Source organism: Symsagittifera roscoffensis, chromosome 6 (assembly GCF_963678635.1).
Source record: "Symsagittifera roscoffensis chromosome 6, txSymRosc1.1, whole genome shotgun sequence".
NCBI lineage: Eukaryota > Metazoa > Xenacoelomorpha > Acoela > Convolutidae > Symsagittifera > Symsagittifera roscoffensis.
This window is the reverse complement of record NC_087067.1, coordinates 51,768,830-51,786,159: the sequence shown is the minus strand read 5'-3', so window position 1 is coordinate 51,786,159 and position 17,330 is coordinate 51,768,830. Positions and strand designations below refer to the sequence as shown.

General features: G+C 34.1%; 2 protein-coding genes across 3 annotated transcripts in view; both read left to right on the top strand.

Annotated features, from left to right (window-relative positions):
- Positions 1-17,330, top strand: part of LOC134848456 (RNA-binding protein 25-like) — a 259,318-nt gene that overhangs the window by 30,411 nt on the left and 211,577 nt on the right. The gene's annotated exons all lie outside the window — the stretch shown is intronic.
- On the top strand, positions 4,470-17,011 carry LOC134848328 (MFS-type transporter SLC18B1-like). 2 transcript variants are annotated; one of them, XM_063865728.1, is made up of 2 exons: positions 4,470-4,988; positions 15,622-17,011. In XM_063865728.1, the coding sequence occupies exons 1-2, from the start codon at positions 4,763-4,765 to the stop codon at positions 16,914-16,916; spliced, it is 1,521 nt and encodes a 506-aa protein (XP_063721798.1). In that variant the 5' UTR covers positions 4,470-4,762; the 3' UTR covers positions 16,917-17,011. The 2 variants fall into 2 exon arrangements, with proteins under 2 accessions (XP_063721798.1, XP_063721797.1); XM_063865727.1 differs by lacking the exon at positions 15,622-17,011 and adding an exon at positions 9,755-11,325.

The window sequence follows — 17,330 nt, the reverse complement described above, 5'->3', positions numbered from 1 at the left end:
GGGGTACTGTAAAGCATTGTATGCTCTATTTCAGAAGTCCTAGTTGAGGTATCACCAGTAGGAGTCCTTTATAGTTTTAAAATGATGTCAATTTTTCGGTAACCTCATTAGGAAGAATTAATGCAGCTTCTTTCTTTGTCAAGATCATCGTGAACATTAAAACTTGATCTGAAATTTAAAAACATTAGAAAATGATCATAGTATTCACCAAATCAAATATGGGTCGGATTGGCAGCAGGCATGAAAGATGACTTTATTCAACAAAAGAGACTTTTAGATTTTATTCTAAGATACATTATCCAACTCCCCCATTACAATACGATGCAAATTAAACAAATTTACGGAGTCTTTTTTGTTGAGTTAAGTCATTTTTCATACCTGCCGCTCATCCCGCCCATTCAAATCAAATTTATTATTTCGAGTTCTGATGGGATTGAGAATGATGTAAGAACAAGACACGTAACAAAACTTGAAATTCAGTTCGAAATTTATTTAAAAGCTTGTTTTTCAGCTAAAAATCTTATATTTCCATGCTCAGGCAACTAAAAATTTGAAAAAGTTGAGGTCGCACATTTTTGTGTTTTTGATCGAATTTTAATATCAATTTTGTTTATATTATAATCTATTATAATCTATTATAATCTATTATAATTCCAACATAATCGTCATAGAAATAAAGCTTTTTAATGGATTGTTTTCTCCATATAATCGATTATTTTACTCTGCAACCACAAAATCACCAGATAATTGATTGTTAAAAAATAATTTTTGGTTCGACCACAAAATCGCCAGATAATAGATAATAATCGGAGAAACTTCGGTGCGGGTTGCTACCCGACTTCATCTCAACTACGAGAGCAAGTGGCTTCTAATGGGAAACTGAACTTGTTTTCCTTTCAGCAACTTTTGTTACCAGTACTGCTGACGTACTCAGTTCTGCTGCCGTGCTCAATTTTTTGAAAAGTCTAACAAAATTACCCCTTACCTAACTGGAGGTGCTTCGCAACTTTTTCAAATATATTTTATAACAAATGTTGATTTTTTCCAGTTTTGTGGTTTTCATCCTAATTTCTATCAATTTCTTTTTCAATTTTTTTGCTAAACGCATTTTATATTATCTGGTACACTTTTGAAGCAGTTTCTCTCTGAAGCTTAGGTTTTTTTAAATTTCTGATTCAAACAGATTTCACTGTAATTGAAATTGAAATTTATCGCTTATTTGAGTTCAACTTAAGTAATATCGGCTGTGTCACCTTATACAACGTTCTTTCAAGGGCAAATATTTGACCTGTTTTGGCCTGTTCCGGAAGTATTGGGTCTTTAAACAATTGATTGTCGTGAAAATTTGATTTGTGGCACTTTGCTTTGTCATATCTGGTCAATATAAAAAAGAGTTTTCAGAACTACACAAGAGGTCTGAAATAAATCGTACTAAAAAAGAGATCTCTTACTCCCCTGTTTGGGTGTTTTACCCTCTAGTCCCTATTCAATTCACCGAACGTTCTACGACCTAAAATTTCAGAGAAAGGGAATTTTTGATTTTTTTTTGGATTATTTTTATTTTCTCGAAAACTACTGGGACAAAACCAAGATTCGAATTCAATAAAATAATGTGAGCTTTGGTATCCCCAATGCATAAGTTGCTACGCTCGAATGCTTTTACAAAAGAGTTTTGACCGACGAAAATGTCCAAATTTCAATTTTTTCCTCGTTTTTTTTCGACTATTTTTATTTTATTGAATACTACTATAACAAATCCGAGATTATGGCTTCAATAAAAGAAGCATCTTCTCAAGAAGTCTTTTGCATAAGCTGCTATGCACATATTTTTGTGGAAAAATTTTGTCTTCAGGAAATTTCTAAGTTTTGAACGTTGTTAGGATTTTCTTTCTCGAAAGCTACTTTGCCCATTATGAGATAAAATTTTAATAGGATGAAGAAAAGTAGTTTTTTTTTGCATTAGCAGCTACGTCTCTGTTTTTCGAAAAGAGTTTTGAAGTAAGAAAAAGGTATATTTTTTTAGAAAAAGACCAGTTTTTTGGAGATTTTGTCGAAAGATACTTTCTCAAATCTTAGATAAAGAGTTCAATCAAAAAACAATTGCTGGAAAGTTTTACTTTACAATTCTTTCTGAAAAGCACTGTTGAAAAAATATTAAAAATTATGTTTAGGAAATGCTTTGGAAGTTTTTTTGATTTTTCTCGAAAACTATGGTGCCAAATCTGAAATTTGCCATAGACTGAAGATTGACTGAATTTTTTTTTCTTTTTCTCAAAAATGATATTGCAAATAATAGAAAAAAAGCAATTAATCAAACTGAAATAAAACCTCCCCTCAAAAAGCGTGCGTGTGCTCCGTCTTTTTTTAATGTTGAGAATCAGCTATGCAGTTTGTAATTTTCCAGTGTTTGAGATTTGACCCATTTTGAAATTTATGCAGAACATTTGGCTTGGGTACGTTTTTGAAATTATTATCAAACAGGTACCTCCATTTTTAGTTGGGCTAGTGATTCACGATTGTTGAGCGGCCACGGCGAGGATGCTAGGACATGTGATTTTCAATATCAAGTTCGGGGTTCGATTCAAGTTATGAAAAGAATTTGTATTAGACTCAATTTTAAAAGCATTTTTAGCCTGTTGCAGGTTTTTCCCTTTTCCCACTTGTTTGCGTAATGTGGCTTCTCCCGTTTAAGAATTTTATAGTTGGAATATTTTATGGCAACATGATTAGTATCGGCTTAAAAAAGTTGACCCAAATTTTTTGCTTTGGATGCCGCTCGGTCTTGGATCCTCAAGGTTTGTTGAGACTCCTTCTGCACACCGAGGTAAAAGTATGAAACTTTTGTAGATTAGTTTTTTCGAATTTTTTGCAGGTAATTTTGAAAGAGCTAAGAACTTTCTCGGTCTAAATATTATAGTTGCCGCGTCCTGTATGACGCTTTATGTGTAGAGAGGTAGCAAATGCAGCGCTCGCGGTTGGTTGTTATAACCGCTGAAATAAATTAATCTTGGGGTTTTATTATATCTTAAATTCTTTACGCAAAGTCAGGTACCACAAACAGTAATCAGAATTACACTCTTTTGTCTAGAATTACACTCTTGTCTAGATTAATGTTTGTTGAAAGATCATTGAATACTTAAGTAATTAAAAAATCAATTTTAATTTAGAAGAGCAATAAATTGAAAATTCAAGTATTATATAAGTTTATATACAAGTTTATACAATTTGTGAACCTTCAAGTTAACCTTGATTCGATTCTCTTCTATGTACAAAGACAGTGCGTGGACTATGTTATAAGCAAAAACATGAAAATTTTGCATGCAAAACATTCAAAAACGTTTTTTTTTTCGTGTTCGTAAAACCAGTTGAGCGACTAAAAGGAGAACTAATTTTTTATCAGATTTGTTTTTCTATACAAGAAAATGCTTGTCATACAATTTTCATAAATGTAAATCGTATGATACAAATTTTTTGTCGACAAAAAATTTTTTTAATAAATTTTGGATAACCACTATGTCCTTATTCAATTGAAAGCCAATGTAAGTTCGATTAAATTAACCTAAGAACCCTTTTCGTAGAATTGTTTTTAAAAAATAGTAGAATCATACCTTTTTCATAATTGGGAATCCAATGATAAGCGTTTTTTCCATAGAGGCCATGCATGGAATTGTATGATAAGCAATGTTTTTGTGTGAAACTGTGTGATAAGCAATTTTGTTGCATAGAGGAGAACTCGGGAAGTCTTGAAAATTGCTAAAACCTTGTCAGAATGATCAAAGAAAACGAAAGTACAAAAGAAGAACAAAGAGAACGTTCTTGCTGCGGAATCCACTTACATTGCACAAAATACACTGATTGGCCTCGTAATGTAGAAACCAAATAAAATTCACTTAAGCAAGCCAAATGTTCATGTGTTAATGTTATCAAAAATGATTCAACTCTATTCCCTCACCCAGGGGATTTTCTGTGCAAGATCTGAAATTCTTTATTTCTTATATAAGTTGATTCTCAGATCTTAAATTCTTTGTTTCAGATATTCATAAGAATTTAGAGGTTTATTTAGAACTTCATTCATTTCATTTTACAAACTCTTTGTCAAAAAAATGAGTTTTCAGCAGAAAAGAGCCGGTAATGAAAGACACTAGAACACTTTTTTACGAAACGGCAACACCTTGGCGCTTGAAAATATGCAGCCAATCAAAGCGAAAGGTTCTCTAACTTTCAAAAAACTGAAACTTTTAATAGTTTTTGCAAACTGTCTTTTCGATACATTGACATGCCACCCTACTGGTTCTATAACACTAGTTAAGTTTTTGCGGTTTCCCAATTTTCTTATGTCAGCTGAAATATTGATATTCGGATTTGATTTCTTTCAAGCCATGAAGCGTCAACAAAAGATAATGTGAAGTGATCATGATCTTATTGATAATTTTAAACACCTGGTAAACACGCCTGGCTTAATCAAACATAGTTAGCATACTTCAATTGATCTCCATCTGGAAATTGACCAACTGTCATTCTAAACAAATCTTAATTAGAGATCAGTCGTTGCATTCTAGGTTGTTTTTAACCCACCATCTTTCAAAGCATTAATTGATCAAATAATTTTGATGCACACATTACTGTGTTTATTATCCGATTTTGGTGCAAATATTATTCAAAATTGTTTTTTTTTGAGAAAAAAATCTATAATTGAATATTAAAAAAGCCAACTCTGCTGGAGTGAATTTCTAAAAGGAAAAAGCAGAAGATCCGTTTTACAATGAAAAATACAAAAGTGACGGCCAAAAGCGTGGAGACGAGTTTTGGCAAACTGGCGGATCACGTGGTCGCTGTTACCGAGACAGATCGGCTGGTTGAGCCAGAGGTGCAATTGAGTTCGTTCAGAAGGAAGTTTGTAGTGTTTCTGTGCTCATTTACAATTATACTAGAGGGGGTCAATTTGTCACTTCCGGGTCCATTCTTCCCAGATGAGGCTAAAGAAAAAGGTTAGTTGAAGAGCATTTTACGTGAGCGAACATTTAAACAATTTTTACTGAAAATTAACACCAAAGGCGTCTAGTTCTAGTGTATTTTTTGGGGCTATTCTCATTCGTGAAGGACCGAATGGGCGAAAAAACTAGTAGGCCAAGGACCGAAGAAAAAATTAGCCGAAAGTCAATTTTTAAAAGGAAACAATTGTCAGTCAGTTTAAATGAATTAAATGAAGCAATGTTTTGCTTCTTTCATTAAGAAACCCTTGAAATGTAAAATTTGTCTCAGTTTTGCGGCGATCAATGACAATTTGAAGATTTTGCATATTTCTGCCGTTTTTATATTCGGCGAATATCAATACTCCAGTCCATGGAAATGTTTACTTTCTTTCCAAATTTTAGATTACTGAAATCTGATTGGAAGATTTTTTTTTCAATGGTCAAGAAATTGATATAATAGCAAAAATAATAACAAGAAAGTAAATCTGTAAAACATTTTTTGTTATATTTTTGTCTTTACGCGAATCCCTTTTTACCTTACCCGATGCTCTACAGCTTTCGAAAATTTCAGTTTGAGGAATTTTTGACCCAATTTTTGGATTTTTTTTCTTTTCTTCTATAACTACCCTGCCCAGTTTGAGATAAAAGGTTCAATCAAAATAAAATAATCTAGAAAACTCCCAAACTTTAGCTGCTACGCCCGAACTTTCGTAGAAAAATAGTTACGGCCTTAGAAATAGTCACAATTTTGAAACTTTGACAATTTTTTGGAAAATTTTCTTGAAAACTACCGCACCAAATTTGAGATAAAGGGTTCAATCGCAAAAACTAGTGTTAGGAATCCTCCATGAGTTAGCGGCCATGCCCTTTTCTGTAGAAAAAAGTATTGGCCGTAAGAAATGTCCAAATTGAAATTTTTAACTTCGACTGTTTTTTGGAAATTTTGACTTTTCTCAAAAACTACACTGTTAAACCTGAGGTTAAGAATTTGATCAAAAAACAACTACGACTTAGTTCTTCTAGACAGCTAGTTTTGGACTTAGAAAAGTATATTTTTGAAAAATCTGACCGTTCTTTGAAGACATTTGTCAAAATCTTCCCAGCCATATTTAAGATGAAAACTTCGATTGACAGAACGGGTGCTAAGATTTATCTCTGCATAACAATTGAGCTTTTTTAAAAAAGCAAGTTGGATTTAGGAAATGTTCATATTATTACATTTTGACCGTTTTTGGAAAATTTTTCTTTTTCGAAAATTCACTGCCAAATTGTGTAGAGTAAAGTTTCAACCCTAAAAACATGCGCTGGGAAATTTCGCTGCTTATCGATTACGCCCTTAATTATGCAGAAAAGTATAGTTGAACCTGTTATAGAGCAAAATGTTTTTTGAATAATTGTTCGCTTTCAATTGTTTTGCTTTTCTCGAAAATTAAGGAGCCAAACTTAACATTAGGGGTCGATCGATGGAACAAAACGTAGAAATATCCCCTGCTTAAGCGAGTTTTTCTAACTTGTGTAAAGATTCATTCCGGTTTGAACTTAAAAAAACTTTTGTCTTGGCCCATTTTTTGGACTACGCTCCATTTTCCAAAAACCATCCCACCAATTCGAAAACAAGGATTTTAACTAAAGTAACCCAATAAAAGCGTGCCTCAGTACTTTGATAGTAGCTATGAAACGGCTATGTCCATCTTTTTACTTTTTTTGTTTATTTTTTTTGAAAATTACGCATTATATTTCGCATCAGTAGATTTTGAAAATTTGTATTAAACAGGTACCTCCAGCGTGGCAAATCCAGTAACTGATTAAAAATTATTAAGCGATTATGGCGCAGAGGCTTGATATGGAAGTCGTTGCCTGGAATTCGGCTTATAGCAGAATATTCATTAATTTTAACTTTTTTCATTTTTTGACCTTTCTGGAGGTTTTTTTCTCGCTGATATTTAAAAAAAAATGAAGCCTTTTTTCTATGTAAAAATCTGTTTAGGCCTTTCTGATAACTGTTTATTTTTCATTTGGTGATTTTGAACTGCATGGCTGGTATCCGCTTAATTCAAATGAACTCACAGCTACTGCTACAACTGTACTACAAAATAGTATTAGGATTAGTTGCTGACGCAAGTACCTCTGTAGAAAGGTTAGTCTTTGTGATTTGCAATATTTTTGCACTTTTAAATCTTATTATTATAATCTGTTCAATTTCATAGCTTTTTTAACCGTTTCTATTGTTTTTTTTTTCACGTGCAGCTTAGCCTCTCTATTAAATGTTCATGAAGCTTTTGAGTTTAATTTTGATTTTAATTTTGATTTTTCGTGGTTTTTATTTTAAGTTTTATAAGTTTAATTCTATTTCATTTTCATTTTAATTTTGATTTTTCTTGGTTTTTTTTTAAGTTTTTTAAGTTTAATTCTATTTCATTTTCATTGGAAAGTCAATTTACGCTCCCGGAATATGAGTGTAAATAGTAGGAAAAAAATTAATGCTTTCTTATTTTTAGAATAGGCATCAGAATAAAAACTCTGATTTTCGATGCAAGTTTTAGTAATATTTTAAATCTTTGAAAAAATGGCCAATCATGAAAAACAGTTCCTTCAAATAAAAGAGAAACCTTCAAACTCACAGAGTATTAATGTGGTAAGTTTTTTCACCAAGTTTAAAAAACTAGAAATGGTCACTCATTTTTCGTTTTAGTTGAGATCAATATCTAAATGTCTGTTGAGAATTTGCCAATGTTTTTGTTAACGAACATTTTTTTCCGGTTGAAATACCCGAGTAAAGTAGTGTATTTAACTATTTTCCGTGAAAGGTTTCTTGTGTTTCACGCCTGACTATTTAAAAAAAAAACGGTTCTGAATGTCTTTGAACTTGGTTGCGTAATAATGGCAAAGGAGATAAATCAGGCATGTTATGCTGAAGCGATTACAGTTCTGTCAAAACGAAGTGATAAATTTTTTCCATTTTGTAAAACCGTTTTAATTTTATTCAATTCAATTGGTTTTCATCAGAAATTGCAAATGTTTCAAGATTTGATAAAATCTGCGATTGAAACTGGAAGAAATAAAGTTATACTCATTTTCATGAAAAAAGGACAATGATGGATGTACTTCTTTTGCGCTCTGATTTTCGTTCTGGTGTTTTTTTTGCTATTTTATGCAGTACAAGAGAACGAAGCGATTGTCACTTATTTTGATCGTGATAATTTTTTTTTTCGTTTTTTTTTCAGAAAGAAGGATAAAAGGTTGATTGTTTGCGGTTTGATTTTTGATTCTTTTTTAATTTTGTCTGACTTCCTTTGTTAAGAAGAAGGCAAGTTCCCATATCAAATAACAAAATCATGAACGAATTCTAGTTTCAAAAGTGGTATTTAATTTTCTCAATTCCAAGCGGAATCAAAATTACGATTTGATCCAGTTTTCTCTAAATGGGATAATTTTTTTGAAAAAGAGCCAATCAAGAACAATTATTGAATTTCGATGAGATTTAACGGATGTATTTTCTCTCCAAAAATCTAGTGTTGAAAACTTTTCAAAAAGTTCCATGATTCAGCTTTTTTCATGAGTTTCGTTGTGTTGTTTATTATAAGACCTATCTGTATACTTTGGTTAAAATATGTAAGGATTGTTTTCCTATCTACGCGATTTCAACAATCCTAGATTAGGCTGATTATCATGATTGTTTAAAAAAATGAATTGTTTGATAGCAATGCTAAACTTTGGCAATATTTGACAATTATGAACTGTTCTCTATGTATATGACATTGTTTGTGATGATTTTCATTCTCGTTGATTTCAATCTTTGAGCAATTGCTGCTGATTTCTTGTTTCCAAGACCGATTTCATGCTGCAACGCTGTTACGTCCGACACGCCGAAGTAACCGATTCAACGTTAAATGAAATTAGTCTTAGATAAACCTTGTGCGGGGGGGGGGGGGGGAGGGGGGTAAGGAGCTCAACTCTATGTTAAATCCTACTAGAATGTAATCACCATTAGTGCAGTCATAGTTGATGCCCTATTCGCCTGGTATGTTACCAAACTTGTAGCCTATTGGTACTAAATGTTTTGTACAGTTTTAATTATTGCCAATCAGGTGCATTGAGTATCACAGAGTTTACCGAATTAGCTAAATCTTTGCTGAGTTCTAACCCGGGATGACCAAAAGTACTAGTCATACAATTTCCATATATGGAAAAATGCTAGTCATACACTTTTCATGCAATTTCATACGTACAGAAAATTGCATGAAAGGTCTATGATTAGTATTTTTTTCATATATGGAAATTGTATGACTAGCATTTTTCCATAAACCAAAAATATTGATTAAAAATTCTAATCATACAATTTCCATATGGAAATTGTATGGTTAGCATTTTTTTTTTCATACCTTTTTTTCCTTTTATTTATGAAGAGACACAAATTTCGATACCAAAACAACTATAAAATACCTTTAAAATTCGATTAAACTCATTTTGCAAAAATGCATGAAATTTGTATGACTAGCATTTTTCCATAGACTAAGTGTATGAAATTGTATGATTAGCATTTTCGGTCTATGGAGGTCAACCCGGGAAATTTTCTATCAGTTTTTCTACCTAAATCAATCAAGAGTACAAATAAAAGTCAAGAAATTGCATATCACTGAATTAGTGGCTTGGGTTTTCTGCAGTTTTGACTGTTGAGTTTTTTGCTACAATGAATCATCTGCACGTATGACTTCTCATCTGCACAAACCTGCTGGCTCATCTTGAGGAGTCCTTCTGAACAACATTTTGTCGGATTTTAGGACTATCTCAGACTCAGATTGGAATTGTAGTTGGGTCTCTAGATGTCGCAAACTTACTGTTCTCCTTCATTGTAGCCACTGTAGTCAATACTAACAACATCAAATTCTTCTTCTCGGCTGGCATGCTTTGGTCCTCAGTTACCGTCGGCGCTTTCGGAATCCTCGGCGACGCACCTGACGGGCTGATATACTTTGTCTCGTGTCTCGTATGTCGCATAGTCAACGGAATCGGAGCGTCAATGTTGTACAGTACCGCTATGCCAATTGCAGTCCAGATGTATCCAGACAAAGCCGGACTAGTCACCACAATGGTCCAGACATGTCTTGGCCTGGGACTATGTCTGGGGCCCCCTGTAGGAAGTGTTCTTTTATCTTTCGGCGGCTACAAAGGTCCTTTCCTAACAGTAGCTTCAATAGAATTTGTAGTTTTTCTAATGGGGGTTTTCGCGATTCCAGCTAAAGGCGCGAAAGCAAAGGCAAAGCCACGAAACTCAGAATACTTTCGTTTTTTGGCAAAGTTCTCTGCACTTAGTGTCGTAATTCCAAGTGCAATGATTTTCTCGATGTCAGGAATTCGCGATAGCGCTTATTCGCTTTATTTCGAAAACGTCCTGAATATTGACTCAAAAACAGTTGGTTTCATATTTCTTTCAAACTCAGTTGGACAAGTATTAACAGGGCCTGCGGTCGGTGTTTTTGTTGAAATCGGCTACGGAGCTTACGTGGAAGCCTTTGTTCAAATTATGGGTCCGATTGTTGCTTTTTCATTCTTTATACCCAAATTCTTACCCGCACTTGAATGTGTTTCGTGGGGCACTTTCATGCTTTTTGCCAACGGGTGCGAAGTTGCTTCGATAATGACTACTTACCTAATTCTAGAGAAAGTTGCTTTGAAACAAGGCTTGACAAACATGCAACAAATCAAAACTATTGTCGCTTCCAGTTATAACTTGATCATGTCTGGCGGTCGAATGTTCGGATCTTTCGTGGTCGGAGGTTTCATAAATGATAAAGTCGGGTTTTACGATATGTGCTTAGTATACGGTATAATTCTATGCGTTTCGGCTGTTTGGCACATTTCGTTTTTGTTCAAAGTGGGTTTTATTCGGAAACTGTTTTACAACAACGAGGTGGATGTTAAATTTATAGAGGATAAAGGCAAGGTTGGCTTGTCAACGTCAACTGGACGCAAAAATACTGAATATGAAGATGATAGCTCGGATGAAAATGTTGATGATGATATTATGGTGTGGAAAGCTTCAATATCCACAATGCTTTTGACAAGCATGAGCAGGTCTCAAAATTTAAACCGATGAACAAACTCTGCAAACTGAAGAAATTTTCCAGACAAAAATTGATATACGGCATGTAAGCAGTTGTAATTTCGTACTCAAAAATATGTAATCTTGAAAAATTTTATACTGATTAGCAGGGGCGGATTAAGAAATCCGGCTTTGGTGTTTTATAAGAAAACCTTTTTTGGCCGACCGACCCTAAAATTTTTCTAAAGGCGCCTTTGGCGCCAATATAAACTAATTTTGAGGGGGATGTCAAAACTTTCCAAAAAGTGCCCAAAAACGCCTTTTTTGGACTATTTTTTCAAAAGTTTGCCTGCGCGCAGAAAATTTGGCTAAAACAGGGACTAAACCGTGCCTAGGGAGAGCTCGAAACATCAATTCATTCGACCAAATTTTTGAAATTTTTTTGAAAATCTAACCCCCCCCCCCTCAAAAATCCTAGATCCGCCCCTGCTGATTAGTGTATTTCTTGACTTTTCAATTTACTTGTTGTTTGCTAGCATGCTCCGATTTTCAAACTATGGTCAGCTAATTTTTTAGAGAAGAACTAAGTCACTATCTCAATAGAAGCAATAAGTAGACAAAAAATCTAGCCTAGCTAAAAAAATTGAGAATCGTTAATTCAGTATTGCATTGTACAAAAAACTAGTTTTTGTTCTAAATTTCGTAACGAAAAGTCACAAAAAAATTTTCACATAAAATCTCAATTTTTAAACAAGTTTTTTAAAATTTCATTTCATTACTCTTAATTTTTTGTTATTACTGCTCCATAGACCTTAAAAGGCACTCGGAACAATCGGGGCTTTGGCGTTATACGAGCAATCTTGTTATGCTATTAGTGTTCTCCTCTCCGTACAAAAAAAATGATTTAATTTGCAGCTCAGAAACCTATTTCAATTTTTCTAATCGGCGTTGTTTCATCTTAGATCATGTTTGTACATTATTTTTCTTGTGTGTCGATTGATGAAATTCAAGGTTCAATTTAGCAGTTATTTGTTTGATATCCGTGATCACTAGTGTACGCTTTCTGAAACTCTAAGTGATGACCTTTTTGGCAGTGAACTTCTAAAGGTGAATATTATACTTATATATGATGGATGAGGACACACTGGTTTGATTTCCAATTAAGGAAAAAAACTAGCTGAATGAAAGCAGAATTTTTTTTTGCACGAATTTTTTCTGTTTTTTTGTGTTTTTGTGCGAAAAATTGAGAAAAATTGACCAATTCCCTTCGACTCAAAGAAAAGGTTTTTTTTTGTATCCATTCCAAATTGTGTCACTTTGTTCCGTATGCTGTATTGATACGTGTCAATTTGTGTTTTTTTTCCACTCTATTACATGTTCAGATGAAAAAAATGGAATTATATGTAACCTAACCGTTAATTCCAAATCAATTCATTACAACTGAATTTGAACCAGTTTTCCAAGTTTCTAAGCAAAAAATTATACGCTTTTAACTTTGGTTAATTGTTTAGAAAATCAAACGAAACCCAAGTAAACACCAGTTTAACAAAGTTATCTTTAATTTCTTAGTTTGATATCAATTTGATGATGCTGTCATTTAATCTGTTGTATAGTATAGTTTCAACTATAGTTGAATTTTTTCATAATTCGTATAAGACGCTTATCAAAAAATTCGAGAATTCAACTTTGTTCCGATCACTATAAGTCGGGAGGAACTATGTCTTTGGTTTGGTTTGAGGCTTTTTTAAAAATATTCTTTTATGAAAAGTCAAGAACCACGGTTATTTATTGGAAAAGCTTGAGTGATATATCATATTGAACAATGTAAGTCGTATTTCTAGTTCCAGTGTCGAGAAAAAACGCTATGAAATTTTTATTTTTTAGTTTTATTTTGCTTATTTTGGTTGAGTAAAGCAATGGACGAGGTCTTGAAATCTCTGAATAGTCTAATTCTTTTTATTCAACTTAAGCATTCATAGTTTTACTCTAGAAAAGTGCTAGTCTAAGTTGCTTTTATTGCCATCCTTAAAAAAAGCTTTGAAAAAAATGAAAACATAAGTCTTAAAATTTAATAAAATCTGTTGTCGATTATACTACTACTAAAAATTGCATTACTGTCAAATATGCCTAATTTCTACGAATGAAAAACATAAAGATTTGAAAAAAGATTTTCTAAACGTTTTACTAAATGTGGTGAAAACTTTTTGTATTACTTGTACAGCAACGGGCTATCATTGGTTTAGCATGCGCATGGCTTCAAATAAGTTTCCAATACAAATACTCAAATTATTTTGATTTATTTTAAATTGTGCCTTTCGTTCCAATTTTCGGAGAAAGAAAAGAAAATTTGTGATCATTCTTGAGACACATCTCAATTTTTAGCAAGCAAATTTTGTATCTATCTCTTGTCCCATATCATTTGTGTTCTTGGAAAAGAGTTTTTTTCGTTTTTGAGAGCAAACGTCTTGCAATTGGGAACTACAATTTTCGCACTAAAGTTTTGCCACAAATCTGTAGGAAATTGAACCTGCTGTAATTGTTACATTCTACAACTACCAAGTTCCTTGCAAGTTGCTCTAGAATCAACGCGGTTGTCTGGCTATCAAAGGTATGAGATTCGAGTACCGGCCGGGCCTTGTTCTTTTCAGTGCATTGAAATTTTTTCAGGGAAAATATTAAAACGTCGGACTTTTTTTGTCTGTTTTTTTGTCGACTTAGTTGTCAGATCACAGGCTGATATTTTTTGTGTTATTCCAAATTATTTTGTGTTGATAGAACTTTTTGTGTTGTGTGGCTTTCAGTTTGTAGATTCAGTTTTTGACTGCTTAGCTGCCACTTGGTCTAATTAATTTAAGAAAATCTAATTAATTCTAGTGGTTGTTTCTCTACAATCTAGTTTTTTCAATTTTTCCAAAAATTGATTATTTAATTTTTACCTCGTATTTTTGCCGTTTTTTAATTCAATCGCATTGATTCAATCTCGTGGCACTAAGCATAGTGGTAAGGCGTTCACTTCAAGATCGTCAGATCGTAATCGATCCCCTGCCATGGCAAGAGAGTGGGTGAGGACGAGCTCTCACTTGACCTCCAGCCTCAGGTGGGCCACTGCCTGAATGATTGCGGCTGCAATAATCGTACCACTTGAAAATTCTAGACGCGAAAAAACGGCCTTCTAGATGCGAAAAAAATGAGCTTGCTCAACAACATTTCTCAGTCTGGCATGTGGGGAAATAAGAGAAACGTACTATGCTTAGACAGGCTGGATAGCCTTTCATGTATATTCTGCGAACCGCAGAAACCACAATATTAATTCCTGAACGTCAGCTTGCAATGCTCCGCTTCGTCTGTGTTGAAAACCTTTTTTTTGTAACTTAATTTTCTAATTTTCAACACTACTCCACAGCATAGACCTTAGAGGGCATTTGAAATATGTATGCATGGGGTGGCTTCTTAGTTCAGATCGTTTTTACAAAATACATTGACAACGAGCGTGGGTTGAGCAAAAATTTTCCAATTGCCGAGCAAGTGTTCTTGCACTAGCCCAAGTTTGGTTAGAAACCGCTCGAATAATACTTGAACCATTTATTATGAAAGTGAGAAATAATTATTAGTCATATCAACTGAACAAAACGGCCGCTCGTATATCAAGGCAAAACTTTGAATGTTTTTACAGCCTCTTAAGTGGTAATAACTTTTTTTCACGCAAACTTAAGTTAAAATATAAGATTTGGACTTTGGCCCGCCAAAACGAAAAAAAAATAAATGAAAAAACTTATTATGAGTCGAGTTGATATGACTCAATTTTATCTCTCATTTTCATAGTCAGTTTTTTCATATTTTTTGTTCTGGCAGTCCAAAACTTATATTTTAACAAAATTTTTGTATAAAAAAATATTACCAGTTAAGGAGCAGGGAAAACATTCAGAGTTTCGCCTTGATATACGAGCGGCCGTATTGTTCCAACTTTCGAATACAGTGAGGAATACATAGGTTTGAGGTGGTTTTTTATTCAGACTAATTTCCAAAAGAACCTTTTGACTTCTGAAGAAAGAAAAGAACTTCTATGTTCGTTGATAGTTATTTTAATTTAGACCATTTTTCGAGAAAAAAAATCACAATGAATCAATCCCTGATTCGTTTTAGATAGATAATTTTTCTGGAGAATACAAAACCACCCCGAGCACAAACTTTCCTTCACTTACTTAAAAACTCCACTAACAACATATAACACGTCATTATGGCTCTTTTAAAGTGCTCAGAAGTAATTTATTAGGCATATGCTTAGATAAGAGTAATTCGCTAACAGAAACACTGGTTGCAATAAGTTCATAATAATGCCAAAACTCTCAAGCCTAATTTTCGATTTTTTAAACGAGTGGGTCTTTTTAGCACGGCTAGACCCTGAACTAATTTAGATTAATATATAGACCGATACTTTAAAGAAAAAACAAAAGTTAACCATTGTGCAAGCTGCAAAAAATGTGTTTTTTTTCTGTGAAGTATCGTTCTAGAAATTAACCTAAATTACTTCGGTTACACAATGGTTAACTTTTAAGATCATTGTAATGCAGACTCGACGGAATGCTTTTTATTGATGTTTTTCAGGTTTGTCCCAAACTCAGATTGGTTTGGTTGTTGGATCACTGGACGTCGCCAATCTGTGCTTCTCCTTTGTGGTCGCCAGCGCTGTCTCCCCTAAAAACATCAAGTTCTTCTACTCAACTGGCATGCTCTGGTCCTCGGTGACAGTCGGCGCCTTCGGAATCCTCGGGGACTCCCCCGACGGACTAATCTACTTCGTCTCGTGTCTCGTGTGTCGTTTATTCAACGGAATCGGAGCCGCAATGTTGTACAGTACCGCTATGCCAATTGCAGTCCAGATGTACCCAGAAAAGACGGGAATCATCACAACTGTAATCCAGACATCTTTGGGTCTGGGGCTGTGTCTGGGTCCACCTGTCGGAAGTTTGTTAGTACCTCTCGGAGGATACAAATCACCCTTTTTAACTGTGTCTTGCATCGAGTTGATCGTTTTTCTTCTCGGATGTGCAGTCGTTCCAGCCCGAGGCGCAAAAACGAAAGCGAAAGTACGAAGCTCGGAATATGTTCGGTATTTATGTCGGTTTTCAACTCTGAGCATTGTCGTACCGACCGCCGCAATATTTTGCGTTGCGGGGATTAGAGATACAGCTTATTCGTTATATTTCGAAAACACGCTCGGTTTAGACTCGGAAACAGTCGGGTTTATTTTTATTTCAAACTCGGTTGCGTATTTGATCACCGGTCCCATCGTTGGAGTTCTGGTCGAGTTAGGAATGGGACCCTATGTCGACTTGTTTTCCCATATATTCGTTCCTCTAATTTCCTTCGGGTTTTTCATCCCTATGATTTTCCCCGCTCTCGAATGTGTACCGTGGGGTCTTTTAATCCTCTTCGGAAACGGCTTCTCTCTCGCTACGATAATGAACCCGACTTACCTTATCCTGGAAAAAGTGGCAATTAAACAAGGACTGACTAATATGCAACAAATCAAAACTATCATCGCCTCGACGTTCAATCTGGTTGCGTCTTCCGGACGAATGTTCGGCTCTTTCGTGATTGGTGGATATCTTAATGACAAAGTCGGTTTTTATTACATGTGCCTTTCGTATGGAATAGTCTTATCAATCGGAGCTTCCTGGCATATTTTATTCCTGCTGAAGAACAGATTTATTCGTCGAATGTATTATGACGCGAATGTTCCGACTAAAAATATGGAAGACCGAGGAAAAATCCGACTGGACACGACGACAGAGGGCGAAAAAGAGGAGGAAAACGAAGATGACGACTTGATGATGAAAGCGACACTGTCTAATATGTTTATGAACAGTATGAGCAGATCTCAAGTTTTAAACAGATAAATTTCACTGATGAATTTCAGAATTCGCAATATTTTGGCAAATATTGGCTTCGAAATTTCATAATTCAAATTGTAGAATTTATTTATTAGCCTTAATTTTTCAATTCTCTTGGGTTGAAGTTTCAAAACGTTTCGTGTACTTAGTTATGAAAAAATATGAGCATATAAGTTTTGGTGAATAAAAGTATTCACAGCATCGTGAGTCGAGATATGAATCTGATATCGTTTGGAACATTGCATACTTTTTGGCAATATGGTCAAAATTTAATGACCGAGAAAAAAACTGATTTAAAAAAACTAGCTAATTTGTATTAAACACTACTTTATGCAATACTGTCTTAAAATTTAATCTTATTTTGTTCCTATAGAACTATTTTTTTCGCGAATAATTCGCGAATAACTAAAAATTAGTCTC